The 15,176-nt window shown below is 38.1% G+C and overlaps 1 protein-coding gene across 2 annotated transcripts in view; it reads left to right on the forward strand.

Moving 5' to 3' along the window:
- Positions 1-15,176, forward strand: part of LOC107381065 (rho GTPase-activating protein 6) — a 135,029-nt gene that overhangs the window by 101,874 nt on the left and 17,979 nt on the right. For both annotated transcript variants that reach the window (XM_054743147.2, XM_015952554.3), the window contains exon 2: positions 13,281-13,440. In XM_054743147.2, coding sequence (XP_054599122.2) covers positions 13,281-13,440 — 160 coding nt within the window. The remainder of the gene's footprint in view (positions 1-13,280; positions 13,441-15,176) is intronic.

The raw sequence follows: 15,176 nt of genomic DNA on the forward strand, positions 1-15,176 counted from the left end.
ATACTCACGTTAAAGTCATTAGAGCACAAAAAAATGCACTTAGAAAGCTTCCCATAGAAATATTATATAATATTTCATAAGTCCCAATTTTTTTACATGAATTTCATCCTTGGCTTCAGCCCTAACAAAATATAATAAAATATGTGTGTGTTTCTCAGATTTAACCCCTTCATTGCTAGGTTTATTAGCAAAACCCAAAGTTTGAAAACTGTACAAAAAATGAAAAAATCAAATCATTTTTTGTGTGTTATGTCCAGATTACCTTTTTTGTGGGTAAGTTGTCACAGCCTTGGAGTGTCACAAATAGGCATAAAAATATTTTTTGTTCACTTTGTAGTTTTTGTGTAATGTCATATTTTCTAAAATACTCACGTTAAAGTCATTAGAGCACAAAAAAATGCACTTAGAAAGCTTCCCATAGAAATATTATATAATATTTCATAAGTCCCAATTTTTTTACATGAATTTCATCCTTGGCTTCAGCCCTGACAAAATATAATAAAATATGTGTGTGTTTCTCAGATTTAACCCCTTTATTGCTAGGTTTATTAGCAAAACCCGAAGTTTGAAAACTGTACAAAAAATGAAAAAATCAAATCATTTTTTGTGTGTTATGTCCAGATTACCTTTTTTGTGGGTAAGTTGTCACAGCCTTGGAGTGTCACAAATAGGCATAAAAATATTTTTTGCTCACTTTGTAGTTTTTGTGTAATGTCATATTTTCTAAAATACTCACGTTAAAGTCATTAGAGCACAAAAAAATGCACTTACAAAGATGACCAGTTGAACACTTTATTAAGGAACTTTTTTTTAGTACCAACTACTCAATATTACAGTGAAATGTATGTGTGAAGTGAATTATGAGTCAATCGTGGCAAGGCAGTTTTATTTGTACAGCACATTTCATACACGGGCAATTCAATGTGCTTTCTATTTGTAAGAATATCAAGAACATTAAAATCAACATGACAGAAAATACGATGTAAAAATGAAAAGGAAACAAAATTAATGTTTAAGGGTGAGTTGGGGCAAATATGAGGTCACAAGGAAGCTGATTCCATCTGTGTGCAGCATAGTAGCTGAAAGCAGCTTCACCCTGTTTGGTCCTTATCTGGGGTTCTACAAGCTGACTGTTTCCTAAGGATCTCAGAGCCCTGCTGGGCATGTATACAGGAAGGAGATCCGACATGTGTTCTGGCCCCATGCCATCGAGTGATTTGTAAACCAGCAGAAGTACTTTGAATTCTTGGACCCCTTTTATTTAATTTATATATTTTGCCCCTGGGTAACATTTTTAAAAAACACAACATTGATTACCATTTTTATGCAGACAATTGCCAATTATATGCCTCTGTGAAGCCTAATGACTCCTTACTGCCCCTTGTTGAATGCTGCAATGATGTGAAGAGCTGGCTGTCAGAAAACTTTCTTTTGCTGAACGACGCTAAGACAGAGGCCATCATTTTCAGCCCTGGTACTTCTCAAAGTCCCCAAATGACCCTTCCATTTATCACAAGTGGGTTGAAAAACCGTGTCACAAACTTAGGGGTTGTGATGGATGCTAAACTAAAAATGGACATTCATGTCAACCAGGTAGTTAAGACCTGTTATTACCACCTGAGGCGTCTATCTAAAGTTAAGCCCATTTTAAAAAGGCAACATCTTCATTCAGTTGTCCATGCATTTATTACTTCCCGTCTCGACTACTCTAACTCAGTGCTATACGGTATCTCCTCTTCAACTCTCGCTCGACTTCAGCTTGTGCAGAACGCAGCAGCTCGTTTCTTGACTGGCACCAGGCAGCGGGAACACATCACACCGGTTTTAGCAAATCTCCATTGGCTCCCCATCCATCTCCGGATAGAGTTTAAGATCCTGGTTTTTGTGTTTAAATCCCTCAATAACAGCACCTGGCTACTTGTCTGAGCTCATTCACCCATATGTCCCTACAAGGTCCCTCCGATCAGCTGACCAACACCTCCTACATGTCCCTAGCTCCCGCTGTAAGTCCCGCGGGGAGCGCGCCTTTTCAGTTTGTGCACCGAAGCTCTGGAACCACTTGCCCCTCCCGATCAGACTCTCTTCCTCTCTTTCCCTTTTTAAGTCTCGTTTAAAAACTCACTTTTATTCTCTGGCTTTTAATTCTGTCTAACTTATTCCCTTTCTCCTTTTCTTTTTGAGTTGGATTACTTGATTTTAATGGATTTAGTTTTTATTTTTGATTGTTTTTATTGTGTGTTTTTGTTCAGCACTTTGGTCGGCTCTCATGCCGTGTTTAAATGTGCTATATAAATAAAATTGGTATGGTATGGAAATCGATTCTGTAGTTTACTGGTAACCAGTGTAGAGGTTCAAGAACAGGAGTGATGTGTTTGGTTCTCTTAGTTCTTGTTAAGACTCTAGCAGCAGCATTCTGAATAAGCAACACATTCTCACACTCGAGGCGACAAAAAATGACGCTGGGTGACCAAGCGTTTGTGTCCGGCGCTTGGTCCCAGAACATCAGTTTGCGACGCCTGTGGTAAAATGCATATTTCACCAACATTTAACCTCTAACCTCTTGCTATTTAACCTTCCCCTCACCCCCATCCTAACCTTAACCCTGTTTCTCATTCTAAACTGCCCATTAACCGTGTTTGAGAGGGATGTTACAACTAGAAACAAAGTTTTACATGTGCAACTGGGTTAAGGTTAGGATGGGATGAGGGGAAGGTTAAATAGCAAGGTCAGAATTCGGTGAAATCTCCGTTTTCCCGCGGCAGTCGGAAAACGATGCTCTGGCACAGCGTGTCGCTTTCCCATGTGTTGGGAGCCCCAACAAGTCGGAAACAAGTGCTTTGTCACCCTTCATCAGTTTTCAACGCTTCGGGTGTGAGAATGTGTTGGAATAAACTGCAGTTTGTTCACAGCTTTTTTAGGAAGACCAGTCAAAAGACCATTGCAATAGTCCAGCCTGCTGGAGATGAACGCATGAATGAGTTTCTCTAGCTCTTGTCTGGACATGGGACCTCTGAGTCGTGCAATTTAATGAGGATGATAAAACTTGGATCTAGTTATAGCCTTAATGTGACCAATGAAGCTCAGGTCTGAATCAATTATGACGCCAAGATTTCTACCCTGGGTCTTTGTTTTTATTTCTCTGGAGTCAAGCTGAGCAATAACCTCCATCCTATCCTTCTTATTCCCAAAGACAATAACTTCAGTCTTGTCTTTAACTGGAGGAAGTTTGATTGCATCCAGTCATTAACTTCCCCCAAACACTGATAAAGTGAATCTAGAGGACCACTGATAAAGTGAATCTAGAGGACCACAGTCACTAGGTGATAGAGCTAGGTAGATCTAGTTGTCATCTGCATAACTATGATAGGCAATGTTGTTATCGTTTATGACCTGACCCACGGGTTGCATGTAAAGATTGAGCCTTGGGGGACCCCCACATGTCATGATGATCAGACAACAACCCCCGTCTTTGAGAAAAGACTGGAACCAACTATGGACTGTGCTTGATAGGCTCATAAACTGGGTGGGACTATCAAGTAGGATGTTGTGGTTCACAGTATCAAAAGCTGCACTGAGATCGAGCATTATCAGGACAGATAAGAAGTGTAGTAAGTGCTCTCTACCCTAAAACACCTAAGTGTTGACACCAGATACAACCGTGTATTTATCAACTTACTGTGTATGACTCATCTTTGCTTGTCATCTAGAATCCTATGGCGCTGATCCGTAACTGGCAACAGCCACATCGGTTACTCAGAGGTTTGGTTCCAAGCTTTATTTATTGACCAAAGATGATGCCATCATTTGTACAGTTGACGCTTTTATATTTCTATGAAAGTTTACTTGAATGTCTCATGCTACCTATTTCCAACTGCCAGAAATGCCTAAATGTATACTCTCATTTCATCAGCAGAGAACAAAGGATGTTTAAGGACTATTTCCTACATTTTCACCCACACCTAGGTTAGAGTTGAAGCAGATAGAAATGGTTTAACATATTGTATCTTAGTTTTTCTCTGGGGACACCTTGAGAAACGTTGACGTTTTCAAATGTGCCTTGCGTACAAATGAATAATTTGCAATGCAAAGCAGGAGCGAAGGCTCATTGTTGGCATTCTAAACATACTGCTCTAGCCCTGTACACACCTGTTTGATTATGTTGCATCGCACTGACCAAAACTTTAATTTGTTATGATGAAGCTTGAAATTTAAAACAAGAGCTGAAAAGGTATGCATCTTTGTATAACTTTTTTTTTGCTGGTATGTCATGTACAAATTTTTCATTACCACAAATTGTCATTCCACCTTCGGCTGTAGCATTAAAATCCAAATTCATTAACTTTTGTAACCACCACAAAAGACAATAAACCTTCAAGGGCAGACCTCAATATTCCTGTAGGCATTTTGTGTTATTGTGTCAGAAAAAAACCTTTGAAGATCGCCTTAGGTTTTAGAAGTTCTTGCCAGTAATCTGTGGAGAAATATTTAGAGCACATACTCCACGTAACTCATTCTTGTCACAAAGCCAGTAAGGCCTCATTAAATGCAACAGTGTGCAGTGAAAGTGGATACCATCGTTGTAAATGCTTCTGAGCTGGTGTTGAAATCCTGTAAACCTACACTAATAAGTTGGCATATTTAAAATCCAAGAAAGAATGAAAATAAAAGAACTTTTGCAGATTTTGTGCCAGTTTTATTTGCATCATACATACGTGGAATGAGTTTTGGAAATGCATTTGGGATATTCGTATGCCTGCTTAAACTTAAATGAAATCAATCTGTTCTGTTTAACTGCAATGTGAAACTATTCTGTAAACCAGAGCAGTTGGTGTAAATGTCAACCAGAAAGCTTGTTTTGACAGTTGATTTTAGCCAAGTTTTGACTCCCTTTGAAGGAGTCCCTGCATTATGCTGGGAGTGTCACAGGAAAACATTGCACTGCATGTTAATAACATCTCAAGTTAAGAAGCATTTTGTTTTTTTTAGGTTTAAAGATGTAATTCACTCGTTTAACCAATAAAATTTGCAGTGGGCTCTAGTAGGTAAGACAAAATTTGGAGTCTTATTTCCCGATATTTTGGATTGAATAACAGCAACACATCTCTACCACTTACTCCGTTTGCACCATGGATGTTTTATCCACGTTTAATACAAATAACACAAGCCTGTAGGAGTTTTGCCATGTGGTGCTAATGCTAACGGTTAGCTCTTACTAGCTGAAACATTTTCTGCTGTATCCTGGATGCTAAACCAACAACAGCCTTCCCCGTTACAAGTCAAGATGGGTGAGTCCATGAATGTTAAGTGACAGTGATGTAGATCTGTCAGGCTTTTCAAATATGAGCGTTTCATCATCTATTTTCTATCAGAAGTTAATGCAGGAGAAGTTAGCTTTGAATTTTTGCACTTAAATATACTCTGCTGCTTGTCTGCCAGTATTACAACAACAAGAATCTCCCGTTCGGCCTGGAGTAAATCATGGGAGAGGATGGGCCACGTAGGTTACAACCAGACACATTCATGGGCCACATTTGGAGGACACAGAATTTGTGCAGTCTTTGTTAAAGGGTGTATATTGCTTACTCCAGATCGAAATTCTGATCTGGGGTCGCCACACGTTCGAGCAGGACAAACTGTTAGCTTGCTAAAATAAAAAAACCACAATATTTTATGTCTACCAGGAGATACGTGTATAGGAAGATTAGGACATTCAAGTGTATTTATTTTTCTAATTGTGTATTATTAAATGCCACATACTATATTGTAATATAATAGAAATATTATAACATCTTACAATAAAACCATAACATGCTGTTTATCAGTTATCTGTACTTTTATACTGAGACTGATAACCTCACATGTTCCAACCAGTAAAAATCCTGATAAATCACTTTTATAGTCTGTTACGCAACCTCTGTATGGATAGCATGGATCTATAATTTGTGGTTGTTTTCTCTTAAGGCAGAGGTAAAACAGGGGGAAAAGACCCATAATTGTCAATCTGTGACACTTCAGTATACAAACATGGAAACAAATTTTCACCACAAGCTGACAAATCATGGTGGTCAGTAACTGCAAGCAGATGTAAAAGTTGGGGATGTGCCAGGTCAGTAAAACCTGTTTGTTATTAAGATGACTATTACACACGCTTGCATAAAGCGAAGTTGTAAAAGAAGAAGTGCAACACACTCGTGCATTCCTCTAGTTCAGCGTCGTGGTACGAAATCTCTGTTCAAGGGCCATTCTAAACCAGCTGCAACACAAGAGTACAATGTGAAAACTTGGAACGTTCCCTCCATGTTTGTCTTGTTACATTCCCTTAGATATGACCACAATACAACATTTCTGTTATTAGATCATTCATAAAAGGATTTATTGAAATGTAGCAGCACATTTGCCTATATTTGAATACTAAAGCCATTCCTAGCTTGTAATAATGTATGAATGTTTTTAATGGTGAAATGGAAGTTAAGACAGACAAAGACATTATTGTTCACCTTCTTCTTTCATTGGCAGGGGGCAGTAAAAGCCTGGTTGTATAGCCAAAAGTAAACATTTTAATGACAAGAATTGTTCTGATATACCTTAAAAATTGTTGCATGATTAACAATAATTAGCCAAACTGCCTAGAGATTACCAGATGGACCCATGTCATGGTGCAGGCAACACTTTGTTGGATATTGTTTTTATGGGTGATACTTTTGTCTTCTTGTTGGATAAGGACTACCAAAGAAATAGTCAAATATATCTTTCTTTAAGCTCTTTGTTAGATGGTATAATACCATTTTATCCATTCTAACAATAACTTTCCATCTCATGCCTTACAGCGACTTCTCTTTTCATTGATACTTCTACAAATGTGTGTCAGACCTTTAAAATCTCTTTTTTATGAGAAACAAGGCAGTCACATTACTGGTTAAAGCATATTTGCATGATGATTATATAAAAACTAAAATAGCTCAAAGAAAACTTCAATCTTAGGTTTTTCCAGGTGATATCAGGCAGACATTTCTGACTAATATATGTTGAATGCACTTTTGCAAGGCTGTCATTTTATGGTATCAACAAGTGCCCCACTGCCCATTAGTACCGTCCAAGTTCGTTGCCATAGTGATATTTCTTTCATTTCCTGCCCCCCTTTCTGTATGTGTATGTCGCCATAGAAACTGACTTTTTTTTTGCACATGTGCCTTTTGTCTAAAATAGAACAAAACCACATGCTTGACTGTGTGTCCAGATGGAATTAGTCATCTAACAGCACTGCACGAGGGCCGTCAGCAGAGTCATTAATCTTACCCTGGAAACGTTTGTCACATGACAGCAGAAATAGCAGCAATGACAGCTTAATACTTGTTGAAGTCAATCCTTTGTAGGAGTTTTGCAGAAAAGTTTCAGATAATACTTTACATATTTCATGGGCAATTGGGCTAAGATCAGCTCTGATGGTTGAAATTGTCATTGAAGTTATCCGTTGCATTTGGAGTTTTTTAGGGTAAAGGGAACTGATTTTTTTTTTGTTGGAGCTGACTAAATCTACACATCAATTTCAGCAAACCATCATTAACCAATTTATTTTTAAAGTTTCTTGTCAGATTGGGCTACATGCTATCCAAACAACTGTGTAACGAAAAGATAGCTGACACATTGCTACACACTGTAGCTTGAAATCTGAATTACCAGCTAGGGATTGAATGTACTTTAACTTTAGCTTTTGGTCCAGTAGCACATGATGTAATGAACCTATAAAATTGGTTGTATTATTTTTGACTTTCTTGACATATAAACAATAGTTTCTTTGTAATAGACTAACACTAACCCAACGATCATTGTTGAAACACTCCTTAGAATCATTCAAACATGAATTTAATAATGAAAAGAGCCTCAATGACCATTTTATTAGTTTAACCATTTATGACAACTGCTTTCGTAACAATTCAGCAAAAATAAGGAAGTAGTAACGAATTATAAATTTGCGTTTTAGAAATTATGTCAAGGCCCTCATTCATTTTTTTAATGACCCACAGTGACCCTAAATTTGGAAAGCACTGTTTCAGATTATTTCATCTTCTCCCTTTCACTACCAGTCAGCGTTTCAGGGGTATCACTGAAGTTCATCCATTCGCGTCAGACATCCTGTTGAGCAGAATCAACTCAGCCGACAAAACACCTCCTGTCAAACAGTTTCAATTTGTCTTTCTTTCTTTCTTCTGTAGATGTGTGGTTGTGTACAGGCATCTGTGTGCCCCATTGAGCTTTGAATGAGGTCATGCAAGAGGTGAAAGGGTTTCCTCAGTCGATAAGGAATGGCATGCCCTGGAATGCACACACAAAGACACATGCAACAACTGATAGGATGATCGTGTTGGACTCATGATCAGTTTAGTCACAGGATTTAGGTGTTTCTATGTGTATAATCAGCAATGTAGAGTGAATATTGGTTTTGTAGCTTCGCTTTATTGTCTACGGTCAAAAAATTAAAAAAAAAAGCAGGGAGTCATAAAGGCCCAGATATGAAACAGTCCCAAAGACACATAAACAGACACATTATAGGGATATAGGTAAGCCATCTGTCTGAATGAGGCATTAGATAGATCCCCCCTCTCTCAGTAGACATGCAAGAATGCATGACTGGAGATTTAGATGACTGGTCCAAAGCTTGATCTGTGTTCTGGGTTTCCAGAAACTTATTAGAATTTTATTCAATCTCACCTTGATTTCAGTCATAGCTGGAAGACAGATCAGTCTGTTGCAGAAGAACGACAAGGTGAATGTATTCTATACCCTTTTCCCCCTTTGGCAGCAATGTTTTCCCCTCTCAAATAGTCTGAAGTCTGATTTTTACGTCAGTGGTGCAAATATTTCAAACTCATCGGGGCGAGAACACTTCAGAAGATGGCCTCAGTTGCTCCTGAAACAGGAAAGGTTTATTTTTTTTCATTATTATTTTTTGTTTTGTGTTTCTGTTTGGGTTTTCTCAGGTCACACATATATAAGTTATGCTAATAGCATTCTTTCATGAAAGAGCAATCTCAAAAACGGTTTAGTCTACATTCACTGGAACTAAAAGTAACATATTTTTGATGAAAAACAATCAAATGAGGAATGGAGAAAAGAAAAAATTACAAGCTGAAAACTCTGAGTGAATTGTTTTGGGTTCAGTGATAGGCATGTTTTGGCAAGAACCTGGTGATTCAAGGTATATCACAATACAGGGACGCAATACAATATATTGCGATACTAAAACTTGGATGATATTTGCAGTTTTTCAAGGGTGAATCCAGCAGGAAAACTCAGGCCATCTCTGTATTCCTTAAAGAGTAACTAATCCCCAAAATATTTATTTTTTGCTTATAAACTGCATAAGTGGATCTTTACAAATGCAATCTTTCTGTTTCTGTGCATTTTTGACATGTTTGTGTAAACTTGATTAAATCTAGAATCTAGGTCTAAAAACGTCTTAGTGCTGCCCCCTGTGGGTCGAACTGTGGCTACTACATTTTAAATTTGTGATTGACTGTGGCTGGTACAATTTCATGCCATCGGTACAGTCTCCTCCCACTCCCCTTCCCTCCCAGGATGGAAATTCCCAACACTTGCCCATGCCACTCTGTGCCTCCTGGCAACGCCCATTTTCATGGCATTTTTAAAATCCTGACTAGGGGTGGGGTTAGTTTTCTGACGGTTTGCAGAAAAAAAATGATGACCATAAAACTACTGCCATCTACCAGCCAGAGTTTGAATTGCACCACACACAAAAAATACAGTAAACATTAGCATGTAAATTCACAACAAAAATATATGCTTAGCTTTTAAATATCGATTCAGTAAATTTGACGAAATGTACTAATTTCTTACATCTACATTCAGTGACATGGCAAAAAGTTGTTGCAATCTTATTTTTGCGGCAATTTACATACTTGAACCATATGAAAGGTTTCTCTGTTTTTGTTGTTTTTTGCGGAGTTGATAGCCATATCTGATTTCTTTGTTATTTTGCAGTATGCTTTGTTTGTTTTTATTTCTTATCTTATTTTCAATGTTCGAATTATATATATATATATATATATATATATATATATATATATATATATATATATATATATGTGTGTGTGTGTGTGTGTGTGTGTGTGTGTGTATATGTATAAATATACATAATATATAAATATATATAAAAGACCTGCCAACCTTGTCAAAAAATTTTGAGTACCAGTTGTGCTGCGTTTTTTCGTGGACTTTTGCAACTCCATTGCTTTTCACGCTGTAATCCCCCTATTCACTGGATGGAAAATTTTATACACACACAAACACACACACAGTTTACCTTACCAGAACAGCAGCGAGTAGCGAACCGGAGGGAGAGAGGAGCAGCAGGCAGGACGAAGCAAGGAGGAGGGGGGCGGGGCTGTTACGCAATAGGTTAGGCAGGATAGTTGGCTCTGGTTTTTCTCTGCTTTTCTACGATGATTGGCTTAAACTTCTTCTCCACGCCACTGAGTTGTGTTGTCAGACATGAGTACCACATGTGCATAATTGCCACAGAACTCAACTCACGTATCTGCAGCTTTTTGCGTAGTTTAGAGGGGTGAGTCGTATCAGCGCAAATAGATGCCAAATTGCGTACTGGCTAGGCAAAATGCGTACAGGTTGACAGGTCTGATATATATAGGTGTGTGTGTGTGAATGTGTGGGTGTGTTGGTTATTGACTGAAACATGCAACCATTTTAAGGTTGGACAATTGGACAAATTAATCAGCCATTAGCAATAGGCCAAACCTTTTACCGATCGTTTTTATTTTTTACGTGCAATGTATTTTTTTATGTCAATGAATTAGTTTCTTGGATGGGATATTGAAAACTTCCACATCAAATCAATGTCTTTTATCCAGCATTATGTTTATGTATACACATACTGTATTATATCATTAAAAAAGCTAGGCTTATTGCGATTCCAGTAATATGGGTCAATTTAAGGATACAACCACAACTGAAGACACAGTAAATGCTTTTGTCAAACTTGGAAATTCAAAATAATAATGTCCAATTCACCATTCAAAGCGTCAAACCATTGATAGAACAGAGCCCTCTCGAACAAAAACTTTTTATATTCACAAATGTTCATAATTGTTCGTCCACAACAAGTCTTGGGTCTGCAATCTAACATAGTATATCGCTAAAATCATTCAAACTTCTCTCCAGATGTGTCTTTTGTACTATCTGTTTGCATCATCATGCTAGCTTCAGCTTTGAGTGACACCTTACTGTACCAGTAGGTAAAGCTTAACTCCCTCTGCAGGGGCAAAACCATCAGCCATTGATTGATAGGTCAGAGGCCCCGCTCCCTAATATCACCTGTGTAACTCAAACCAGTTGCAGCGCAGTTTATTGATGACTGACACATCAAATAACCAATGAAATTCAATAAACAGCAAACACATGGAACCCTTTACCCTTTCGCAAACTCACTGACCTTAAAAATATGTCGCACTAGGGATGAGCCAGATACTCGTTTCAGACGAGTATCCGGTACGGATAAAGCATTTTTGACGAGTACGAGCATGGAACGAGTAAAACTCGTAAATATCTGTAATCGTGCTGAAGGAAAATCCTCATTGGGTAACCGACTGTCTTCACGCTCTGTGATTGGCCAGTCACATAGAGCGCCCGCCCCTCCCTACACACAAAACTCTGCAGCCGGGAGCTCACAGCTCAGTCCCTTCCGGTCCATCCACGCACACACACAGACAGTAACGGATCTCTCTGTGCTTGCTTCACTGTTCACGTTTCTTCAGTACTCCCTATGTTTTCATCAGTTTGCTTCTTTTTAAAGTTACTTTAAAGTTATTTAAAGTTACTTTTTTTCGTAACGTACGTGGTGCATTTAACAAGACAGAGCTGAAAATGGCTCGTGCTGTGTCAGTCACTGCCTCCGCTCCGGTTGTTTTTTTCCCTCTCTCTCTCTCTCCTCTTCCTCAGGATCTACTCCCTCTTTCCTATTCACTCTCTCTCTCTTTCTTTACATTTTTTTTATCACAATTGTCTATTTTTTGCTCATTTTAAATATATTTTAATCATTTTCTAAGTTCTTTTTTCTATTTTACATGCTTTGTTTTGTGAAGTGCCCCGTTATTTTTATCTTGAGAAGCGCTATAGAAAAGATCTTTTCTTCTCTTTCTCTCTCTCTCTCTCTCTTAATTCATGCACTTAAATATTAATGTTCTGATTTTATTGAAAAACTTGTTCTGTAATAGTTCCTTTACTATTGTGATCAAAAACATTTAATCTCAACTCTGAGGCTGCTCTGTAAATAGTTCTCAAATAAACAATACACATGGCAACTTCTGATCAGACTTAAAATAACGTATTGATGTAAACCACACCCACTTCCGGTTAAACTACACCCACTTCTGGGTTAGGCCACGCCCACTCCGAGTACAGATACAGATACAGATAATTTAGATGGTCGAACAGATACAGATACAGATAGTGTTGTACTCGCTCATCCCTATGTTGCACGTACAAAATAAAAACGATCAGCAAAGGATTTGGCTTATTGCTGATGGCTGATTAACTTATCCCATTGCCCAACCTTAAAGTGGTTGTACAGCGCACCAGGCTAAAGACCATGGGTGACAGATCTTATGCTGCTGTGGCCCTCAGACTCTGGAACTTTCTCGCCCTGGGCCTGAGATCAGTGGACTCAATGGCCTCCTTTAAAAAGCAGTGGAAAACTCACCTGTTCAAGCTGGATTTTTGCTTGGCCTTCGTCATCAGCCCCTCTTTATTCTGCTCTTATTCCGCTTTTCCCAGGATCCACTGATTTCCCTCTTTCTCCTTTTCATTTTCTCTCTCCTCCATTTTCTTACATTTTTTAATCCCAATTTTTATTTTTGTCTGATTTTAAACACATTTGTAATCATTTTTTGAAATCTTTTTTATACATAAATTTTGTTGTTTTTGTGAGGCAACTTGTGATTTTTATGTTGAGAGGCACTATATAAAAGATTTTTTTCTTTCTTTCTTACTGAGTAAGAATGACTGAGATTGTTGAATCAGTCCACGCAGTACGTATCAAGCCCACAAAACATCTTAACATGACCTGCACAAATTTGTCGCCCATTGTTAATGAATACCGCTTGACAAAATGTTTAAGTTCCCTGTATGCACCATCCGAAAGGCCAAGGAAAATTCCATGAAAGATCCAATTCATATATGTTTCAAATGTCCTTACCTCATTTTCTGAGGCATTTTTAATCCTTTTCTTAACTCTCATTTCCTGTTAGGGAGACTTCACTTGGAGCAGCCTGTCGGGCCGGAGCGTACGCCTGACCCCTGTGGATATCCAGAGCCTGTCGGAGTTGGAGAGGATCAGGCTGCAGGAAGTAGCCTACACCCGCTTGGTTCAGGACTATGACTTGGGTTGTCAGATAACCATCCCAAAAGGTGGGAGCTTGAGGTTTTTTCTTAACTGAAACTGGAGACATGAGTCATCCGATGTTAGGTAATGTTTTTGTTTGTCTGGGTAACAGGGTACTACAGACACCAAGCTTTCAAGTGTCTGACTTTAACATGGAAAGAGAGCATCTGGTATTGACTTTGCAACTATTAAATGTTGCATTCATTCTCTGTGCTGAACCAGGTTTAGTGTGTAAACATGTGCAAATACAAACGACCCATAAATACCACATCCTTGTATCATGCCTTAAGTGTATTTTAGGAGAAGTCATGTAGGGTCTTTGTTTGGACAAGTTTTGACAGCACATGAATTTAGACGTAAACCACACGGCACTGCGGGATCGGGTGCTTCCTGTCTGACATGTTATCTTTTGACCCTCGACTCCTTTTCTACTGTAGATGGGTGGAGTCATCCTATTTGTCACTGTGCACTCCGAATAAAAGTCCATATTTCAGAAAGAAAAAGGCCAGATTTGTGTTTGTGAAATTCTCTTTCAGTTTATTAAAGGTGTTTTGCTACTCTAAACTACAAAATTGAATAGCTTTTAGAAAAGATTACTAAAAAATTAAAGCACTTAATCTAAATCCAGTGGGCTTGGGTGGAGCACGATAGCGAAACAGCAGGATTTAGTGCTTTTACACTGGGGTTGCTCATACAACATGGTTTCTAGGTGGGTTAAAGAGAATTAAAAGCATGCTGCAACAAGATATTTATATTATGGATGATAAAAGAACACGATACGCTGGTATATTGCTTCTGGAATTTAATATATGTTTATCAAAGCAGATTTAAAAAAAGATCATATCTAGAGGTGCCTTGATACTGGATTTGAGAGCCGATAACAATTTTGGATTCTTTTTCTGAAAGAACTACCTTTTTTATTTAATCAAAAATATAATTTAGGCTGATAATAAGCTAATTTCAGTGTCTCAAGATATTTTTTTGTTTATCTTTAAACATTTCTTATAGTTTTCACATAATCACAGAGCTGAAGTTACTCCACCTGAAAGTCCACCTGTTTGGCCAAACATATGTTGACATGCGTTACGTGATCGTTTCACTCTTGGAATATAAAAGCCTGTTACTATTAGCAGCCTTAGCATTAATAAAATCACAGTTGTTTGTATTGCAATATGATACATTTCTCAAAACTTTGTGCAGCCTAAATAAAATTGTTTAACGCCTAAAAAGTCTTCAGTGTTTTTCCGTGTATACGGTATAATCACTGTCTTAGTTGTTAAGGATATTTTCCTTTTGAAGAAATCATTTGCGTCCAGTGGCTAGGCTAACACTAGTACGAATTCAGCTGTTCCAATCTCCAAATTTGTTGTGCTAATATTTTATATAAACATTTACATTGCCATTAGTATTTGATTAGGTGGCCATTTTTGGAATTTACGCTTGGCTTTACTGCTAGTGCTATATTTTACTAGCCTGTCAAGCCACCCTATATATGTGAATATATAGCCTTGCCACGACCCACAGACGGATGCCAGTTGTGGGGCACAATCTACAGTTGTCTTTCAAACTAACAACATGGTGTACTCACTGCTATGGATGTCAGTCAACGGGGCAGTCTGCTATACATTGTCAAAGAAGACGCAAATACGTCCTTTTTCTAAAAACAAGACTTCAGTACCTCAATCTTGAAAAAAGTTCAAGTCTAAATAGTCCAAAGATGGTGTTAAATTTGTTTTAAACAAGCCGCTGACATTTTCGTTGT

The sequence above is a fragment of the Nothobranchius furzeri genome, chromosome 14 (genome assembly GCF_043380555.1).
Source record: "Nothobranchius furzeri strain GRZ-AD chromosome 14, NfurGRZ-RIMD1, whole genome shotgun sequence".
NCBI classification, from domain to species: Eukaryota; Metazoa; Chordata; class Actinopteri; order Cyprinodontiformes; family Nothobranchiidae; genus Nothobranchius; species Nothobranchius furzeri.